This window comes from Cajanus cajan, chromosome 5, assembly GCF_000230855.2.
Source record: "Cajanus cajan strain Asha chromosome 5, NIPB_CcT2T_4, whole genome shotgun sequence".
NCBI classification, from domain to species: Eukaryota; Viridiplantae; Streptophyta; class Magnoliopsida; order Fabales; family Fabaceae; genus Cajanus; species Cajanus cajan.
This window is the reverse complement of record NC_138521.1, coordinates 19404889-19413585: the sequence shown is the minus strand read 5'-3', so window position 1 is coordinate 19413585 and position 8697 is coordinate 19404889. Positions and strand designations below refer to the sequence as shown.

Sequence of the window (8697 nt, the reverse complement as noted above, 5' to 3'; positions counted from 1 at the left end):
AAATTTATTTCAAATAAAACTTAATATAATTTTATAATTATTACTCTATTAAAAAATTATTTTTAAAAAATAAATATTTAATTAATTTTTAAATAAATGCAAGACAAATAGATACAAATATATATATTGAATATCTAACCGGATGAAGATGAAAATTCCATACCCATCAAATATGTGAATGGAGATAGTGATGAGTATGGGGAACGGAATATCAGATAAAGATTTCAAATTTCAAATTTTTAGAAAATTCTTTCCAAATAAAACATTTCACTCAAGACATTTAAAATTTTACATAAAATAAAATAAAATACTCCATTTAAATTTCCAATCCACACACTCTTAAAAGACACTCTTAAAAGAACAATTTTCCATTTAGAGATGGTGTTTTTTTTATTAAAACCTAGATTTGAAAATAAATATTATAATACTGCCAATCCATTGTAATCCTCAACAAAGAACCCAGAAACTAACAAACAATAACATTAACATATGGTTACTGATCTAATAAAGCTAAATTAAATTATTTATTTACTGTTGCCTGCATCAACAAATCCGTAGGTCATTGTAATACGTAAGATGCAGACGTTTAGGAAAGCTCTGTAAGGATATTTAAAGGATTGTTTATCGCAAAACAAGCAAAGAAACAACAAATTCATTGGCAAAAGACTTAAAAAACCACATCCACAGGACAACTCGTACTCGAGGCAAACCGAAAATTGAATGGCATTGGTCAGAGTTCAATCAAAGCAAAGATCATGCTTAATTTGAGCATAAAAATTGACATGTTGACTAAATTTCAAAACTGAAATTCGAAATTGTTCTGGCAAGCTAGTGTTTACAATAAGAATATTTATAAAACACCAAACAATATTTATCGAGACTAAATCCTATATTCTATGCTCAAACCTTAACTCTCTGACATCTCCCGAAACCTGGCAAGTGCTTTTTTATGAATCAGCATCTTGTAACTGTCTCCTGCCTGCACCTCAAGGCTAGGATCCAACTTCTTCTGTTGACTCCCAAGTCCAGCTCTATGTTCAGTGGCTTGTGCCAGAACAGGCTCTATCATTCCACTTCCATCCTTCCCTAGTCCCTGTGCATCAAATTTATCCATAATACAGTAAACAACCATAAAGTGGAAATATTAGAATCCTTCACCAGATATGTAGAAGAGAGAACACCAAACTTCCAGGGCTATCCCATCCAATTCTTGAGGTCCAAACTGACTTTAAAAAAAAGATAACTAAACTAGAGGAAAATATTATCTAGGTCTAAGGATCAAATCACTGGCATACCCCTCCCTGAAAGGAGGAAATTTGGGATAATGAAACTTATTGTGACTATATCAAGCTCTACCAAACACCATGAAATAACAAATAAATTTAATATGTAAAAACTCATGTAGTGCAGAGGAACGAAACGGTACCAATCCTTCCTGCCATCCCATGTTGCGAAGCATCCGATTACCGACATTGTTTTCATCAATTGCTTTGTCTGCCGTAATCACCTCAAAAGTATCAACCTTGACGTCTCCAACTATGCGTCCTCCACCAACCCCAGGAGGGAATGGCATTGGATCACCCTTCCTTGATGCAAAATCTCGATCTTCAAGGATACATATGGTAGAAACAAATATTTTCTCAAAAAAGTCAATCCACATATCTAAGTTACCAGTGAACCTATTTCCTTGATATTAAACACCATCAACTTGTTACAACAAAACTTTTTAAAAGTAACTTTTGGGCCTAGAGAAAAATAAAACAGAAAAACCATATATCTATCATATTTTACAAAAATATATACCTAAAACTGTGAGATATGCACAAACAATTTTGATTTCCTAACTATAAATTAAGTAGTCTTACTTGAATCCCCAATTTCAAGATCAGCAAAATCATTTCCAACTGAAGAAGATGAGCCATACAAACTCCTCCTCTCAGCTGCACGATCTCTGTAAGTTGTTTGAGGTTGTTCCTTGTGAGTTGAAGCAGAATGAGGCATTTCTGAAAATCTTCTTCGACCACTTCCAACAGTCGCAGATGGTGTATATGAACCCAGGGCAGATACATCTGTTCTAAAGGGAGTAGCAACTGTCTGCGCATCAACATTTGCTGAAGATGAACTTGGCACAGATGATGCAACAGATGTAGAAACTGAATAAGTATCTGGCTTAACAAGCCCTCTTCCTGAGCCCCTTATAACCCCCATCACAGTGCCTCCAAGGCTATTACTAACAGGCCGTGGCTGTGCCTGAGAATCAATACCAGCAGCCTGGGCAAGAGTTGTATGAATTCCTAGATTAGAGGCATTACTTTCCCTTATCATAGTCTCATTTTTTAACTTATTCTTTGCAGAATTTCCAGAAGAATATGACCTATCATCAGCTGAAACAGAAGGTTGATTGTCTTCCAGAGCCACTCGAGTAGCCTGCCCCTCATGGCTTCTCTGCTTCCACATTGTCAACACATTGTTCATTTTTTTCTTGTTTGCCAGAATACTGCTTTTTGAGGCAAGTTTTATTTCCTTTGATTTTTCTTTTTCTTTCTTCTCTGCAGCTAACGCGGCAGTTGCTGCAGCCTGAACAGCATCTGCCAATGAAGCTGGCTTCTCAACTGATGTAACAGTAGTAGCTGGTGCAGAAATGACCTTTTTACTTCCGGAACCATCAGACGCCTTAGAATGTTCAGACTCGCTATTAGATGTTTTATTCTGATTTTGATCAGTGCAAGGTATGTACTGCTGAGTTTGGTGGTCATATGAATACCAAATCCCATTATTACCATCATAGTAAAGACCTACATATAACAAGAGTGTAACAAATCAGAATAAAAAAGGATAATACAACAACTTTTAACAAGTATATTAGTGTTTCCAACTTCCATGTATTAATGCAGGTCAAAAAATAGGCTTAACCAATACATGCAAGCTCCATAAGCAACAAATCCCAAAGCACAACGCTAGCATGTAGTGTGCAAATAATAATATAACACACACAGAAACATACAACGCAAACAGGAGATAAGCAAAAATTTTGCAGCCTTCTACCTTCTCACAGAACTCAATTACGCGAGGAAATAAAGGAGAGAAAGGGAATGCAGGAAAAGAAACAACCTAAAATTTGACTGGCACTACTGCACCAGTAAATTTAGCTGTGGAATTCACTTCAACATGCATGTTTTGGGTACTCTCCAAAATTGCTTTTGGCACATAAAAAGGAACCACATAACAGGGAAAAAGTCTTGAGAATTATTTATGCAACAAACAGAACAAAGCTTTCAAGAAACTTCAAAGATACCAATACAGGCTTCTTTTACCAACTCAATCAAGATACATACCAGTATTTCCATCATAGTAAAACCCAGAAGCGGCATCATAGTAATAACCCGATGCTTCATCCCAAACAAAGCCTGATTGTGGAGCACCAACTTCTGTGCCAGTTTGCTCTTGACCAGTAGATTGTTTGTCATCTGGATTGTATTCTTTTGGAGCCCATCCCACAGAATCATACTGAAGATTGGGTTAGAGCAAAAACAGATCACTTTTACAATAACTTAACAGCATATCAGAACTATAATTAAGAACACAAAATTATAGCAAGAAATACAACAAATTGTTGGGGCATATTCAATGAGATCAGAAATAACTCTTGCCGGAAAGTGGAAATTCCCCTTTATTGACAAAGAGGATCAGTGACAATACATGTACAGTAAAACACATATGGCAAAATTTTATAACCTAAGAGCTGTACGCCAAATTAGAAACCAGCTCAGATCAGAGAGAAATATGAAAGCTTTGTATCCAAATAAAAATCAGATTAGATTAGATATTTTTTTAACCAATTTTAAGTCTTGTCTAACACATTATTCAGCAAGTTTTTTTTTTCAACAATCTGTTAAATACCTTTTTTACCAGTAAAATATCTGAGGCAGAATCCCTGTTTATTTCCACCAGATTCTTTATGATTATTATATAACCTATATTACTTTAACCGTCAAGGACATTGGCAATCATCCTCAGACAATACAAGCAACAACATGGCTAAACTTGCATAAAATGATTTGAAATTGTCAATATTCACCTTCAACAATAGATAATGTCTTTAACCATGTTTAAACTACAATACAAAAATTCATGATTTATAAGAATAAAATACCTGTTGGGCAAATGTTGCAGCCTCAATAGCAGCAGCTGCAAGACTGCTTGATTGGGAAGTTCCCGATGTTCCTGATCCAGGACCCAGAATACTTTTTGCATAGGCCACTCTTAGAATCTGCCCATTCTTTTCAAGCATAGTTCCATTTGTTGCCTCAAGAGCTTTGGTAGCATCCTCCACCTAAACAAAAATATCTTGCCACATCAATACCTACCCAAACACCAATTAACAAGCAACTTTTCTTGCCTGGCTCCCTCCATTTTTCCAGGGAACAAATAGCAAAAATGTGAAAACTAGCAGGGTATCATTTGCAAAGGACTCCAACTGTAATTGTACAAATTTTGGGTAAACAACTTATTTAGGCTAAGCACTTCTTACATGAGAATTTAATCATAAGTTTGAGTCTTAAGCTTCTAGAAATAAGAAGAAAAAAAATTATTTTGATAAGCTTTTAGGTGGAGCTTATTGAAATAAGCTAAAAGAACTTATAGAAAGGCCATAAGTCACCTTCATAAGCACAAATAAGAGTTTCTAAACATCCCCTTTATCTATGAGACAATGCCTCTCAAGGTACCACTTAATAAAAATCCAATGAATCCTTCAAAGATGGGAATTCTGTCATTTCAATCAAAACCCAATAATGTCCACCAAAAAAAGCTATGTCTTCACTCTTTAGACTGTTTTACAGATACACTACATAATATTTAGGGAGAAGATAGCATCAAGTGATGTAACACATACCCTTTAACCAAACAATGAAACAAACATTCCAAATGTACACATTTTCAGTTCTTATTGATCAATGTGTGACATAAATTTTAACATTTAAAAACCACAAAATGAGTGAGTAAAAGAGCAACTCGAGTAAATGCAACATGAATTGGAATTGCTCAATTATTAATCATAAGTTGTACCTACCGAATAAAAGTGTACAAATGCAAATCCCCTTGAGACATGAGTAAACTTGTCTCTTACAAGACGCAGATCCTGCAATAGATAACAGCGCCTCTTAGCATATAAATGACAACATATATAAGAACAACCCTGCGCCTCCAAAATGCATAAACATAGCAAAAGAATTAACTAAGTAGCTCAACTATTTGGTAATCAAACCTTAATTGGAGCATGTTTAGAAAACTCATAGCGGAGCATTTCCTCATCAGCATTTTCATCCAATCCGCGGACAACCAAAACATGTGTTGGACCTGATTGCACATGTACTAATTAATTACAGAGCATTAATAAAACATCAATGTCAGGTACAGGAGTTATACTTACCTGCCTCCAAACCTTTCTTTCCTATAGCTGCTGAATTTGATAATGAAATATCTGCTGCAGGAGCATCATCAGTCCGTGGCTCATTACACTGCAATAATAAGAATAAAGCATTGAACCAATTCAATATCTGCACATATGAACACACATACTTATACCTCAATTGAAAAAAGATTGACTACCCCAAACTAATTAGGGCATGATCATCCAAAGCACTTAGCATGAAGAAAGTCAACAATTCAGAAGTAGTAATAAAATACAAAAAGGATGCAAAGAAAAAATATGAACCTGATAGCAGGAAGTTCGGCGTGCAAAATTTATGTAACCACAAATAGTGCACATCCAATCAGATGGAACCGTAATGCTCTTGTAATTATGACCTGATTTCATAGCTCCATCTGGACCAGGACCTCCAGTTGGCTTACTACTGCAACAAAATATAGCTCAAGTGGTAATATAGATAATTATAATTTACAGCATCATAACCATACATACAATTGGCAAAGCCCTAAAAATGAAATAGTACCTATATTCAAAGAAAAGTTTTCTGCCATCCACAACAAGACCATCATCTCCTAGTTTGTCCATCATTCCTTGTGCAGCTCCCTATTCCACAATATATTATACTCAACTCAACACAACATTCATGAAAACAAGATATATTTAAAATTGAAAATTGAACATGATAAATACCACAGAAGGAAAATCAATAAATGCAAATCCACGAGAGATCCCAGAACTTCTCTCCTTTATAACGCGAACATGGCGAAGAGGGCCCCATTCAGCCTAAAATCATATAAATGATGATACCCATTAAAAAATAATCAAAATCTACAAAAGTAAATGTTGACGCTCAACAAAACAAATTAAGTACCACATACAAGGATTTGGTATAGATCTTCTTCAGTTGTCTTCTGTGAAAGACCTTTCACAACAACAGTTGCAGATGGGGCCTATGAAAACATCTTTTACATCAAATTGTCCGATAGTAGCAAGATAACACCTAAAATTTAATAGCACTATTCAGCACATACCACAGAATAATGCTCCCTCTGACGTTTATCATCACGATCCCTACGCCTTTCACTTTTATCATATCGACTGTCAGAATAGCTATCCTCCCTATAATTTCGACCATGGCTTCGACCTCGTGGAGACCTAGATCTTGGGTGGTCATCATATCCACGTGATTGAGATCGGGATTGGGAATGAGAATTGGAGCGGGATCGAGAACGAGAACGAGAATGTGAACGAGAACGGTCATGCTTCCTATGTGGAGTCAGATCTCTTTCCCGACTATGACCCTTCTTATCTCGCTCTCGATCACGTGATTCCCGTCGCCTCCAATTACTATCTCTTCTACTACCTCTTTCATAATCAGAATCATAACTATGTCGACCATGATCATAATCCCTCTCATGGCTATCCTCCCTACGATGATGAGAGGAAGCCCGAGACTTGTAGTCATAATCATCATATGCATAATCATCACGGTCATGTCCTACAAACCTGGAAGTTTTATCATATCCTCGATCACCATAAGTTTCAATGCTGGTATAGCCATCACGGAACCTTTCATATTCTGGGTAAGCGTCAATCTCACGATCCCTGAAACCATCAATCTGATTATATGTTTCATGATAGGGCCTCTGCAAACGTCTAGATTCCCTGTCAAGTGGATAATCTTCATCATAACCTCTCCGTTTGGATTGACTCCAGTGGCCAACAGGTGGTCCAGGCGGCAGATAGGCATCCCTATCCAAAATGTCACGGGGGAAATTATTTCTCTGGTAAACCGCGTCCCTTGGATATCTATCATCTATAAACCTTCTTTCATCATAGGAACCACCGACCCTGCCAAAAATATGGGTAAAATGGGAGGAAAGAAAAGATAAAATTTGATACTATGAATTAAAATAACTACAATATCACACTCCTAAGGCAAACATTATAAATAAAAAAACACAAAAGCCGATCTCAATTGTGCAATCAAACATGAGATGTGATACAAACCACACCACCACCAAATTAAGGGAAAAAAGTCCTCAAAAACACAAATTTTACCCACAGGTTTCATATTACCGTAGTGATGATGATAAACATCAAGCAGTTGCACTCACCGGAAGTTTGGCTCGTGGACCGTGCCGTATCCCTCAAGAGCCTGTGGATTCAAGAGAATAAGCTATGTCAGGAAGAAATAATCAATGGTGATACGAGGTTAGGCAAATGGAGTCCATATCTGACTGCCCCCACAGCTAGCTTTCTTTCACAATTCTCCGATAAAAAATCAGATTGAAACCCTAATAGTAGTTTCTTTGAATAATGATCCCCATATTCCATATAGGTGAATTATTTAAGGAGGAAACCACAATTACGCTGTTATTATCCCAGCCTTGATGCAGAGCATAGCGACCAGGATCCATTTCTTGCCAAGCCCACCGTTCCTCTCTCTCTAGCAATATTGTCTCAAAACCTTTCTCTCTCCCCTGTAATATATGCACAAACAGATTCAGTTATCCACCATGAACCAACAACCCTTTACCACCACCTTGGCCCTTTCCTCCAATCCAACAATTACCGTCTTCCAAATCCTCGCTTTATCCACACATCAACAAACCCATCAGCTCTATAACTATTTTCGCAAATAAATACAATATTCGAACAATAAAAAAGTAAAATTTATCAATCAATCTACCATCTGAAACAAATCCGGTTGATCAACGAAAGAGTCATAAGAAAAACGAAATTCTCGTAAAAAATAAAAAAAGGACGCCTCGGTTAGGGTTTTTACCGATGATTGTGCCGGATCTAGGGTTTTGGTGTCGCGAAGATTGATGAAGGAAAAGACGAGTAGCGCGTGAATGTTCGGTGGATGGAGGAATAGAGATGAATGATGAATGATATGAAGCAGGAGTAGTGGCTGGGCGAGACTCTTTCTATGAGTTGAGAATTGAGATGAATGAAGGTCAAAATGCACCACCAACAAAAAAAAAATTAATATATATATATAATAAACTTAAAAATAATATTTTTATCTCACCTTCTCGTATATTTCAATATTTTAAAATAAATAGTAGGATATATCTTAATGACATTATTCAAGTCTAATTTTTGGTCAAATTTTATTTGATCCCAATCAAAATAGATTAATTAAGACAAAATTTTAAGAGAAGTGTACAAAAAAAAATAAAAAAAAAATTGTGTTTATCTCAATTGTTTAAGATAGTGATTATATTTAGTATCTCAATGTTGTAAAACTAATAAAAAAA

General features: G+C 36.0%; 1 protein-coding gene across 3 annotated transcripts; it reads right to left on the bottom strand.

Annotated features, from left to right (window-relative positions):
* Nucleotides 1-736: 736 nt before the first annotated feature.
* On the bottom strand, nt 737-8413 carry SUA (suppressor of abi3-5). Of its 3 annotated transcripts, none has more exons than XM_020373141.3 (16): nt 8220-8413; nt 7804-7914; nt 7549-7589; nt 6463-7282; nt 6310-6381; nt 6122-6214; nt 5955-6034; nt 5717-5855; nt 5432-5519; nt 5267-5358; nt 5072-5140; nt 4154-4333; nt 3336-3507; nt 1866-2795; nt 1427-1605; nt 737-1093 (listed from the first exon to the last, which is right to left on the bottom strand). In XM_020373141.3, exons 2-16 carry the CDS (start codon nt 7849-7851, stop codon nt 908-910), a joined length of 3189 nt encoding a protein of 1062 aa, XP_020228730.1. In that variant the 5' UTR covers nt 7852-7914; nt 8220-8413; the 3' UTR covers nt 737-907. The 3 variants fall into 3 exon arrangements, with proteins under 3 accessions (XP_020228730.1, XP_029129285.1, XP_020228731.1); XM_029273452.2 differs by having other exon boundaries at nt 7804-8023; nt 8220-8377; XM_020373142.3 differs by having other exon boundaries at nt 5717-5852; nt 8220-8352.
* Between the last annotated feature and the right edge of the window lie 284 nt (nt 8414-8697).

Excerpts from the sequence above, each read along its gene's own strand:
- SUA (XM_020373141.3), bottom strand. The coding sequence starts at position 7,851 with ATGGATCCTGGTCGCTATGCTCTGCATCAAGGCTGGGATAATAACAGC. Across the intron at positions 7,283-7,548 it reads GTCCACGAGCCAAACTTCCG|GGTCGGTGGTTCCTATGATG; the intron begins GTGAGTGCAACT and ends TATTTTTGGCAG. Across the intron at positions 6,215-6,309 it reads AAGATCTATACCAAATCCTT|GCTGAATGGGGCCCTCTTCG; the intron begins GTATGTGGTACT and ends ATATGATTTTAG.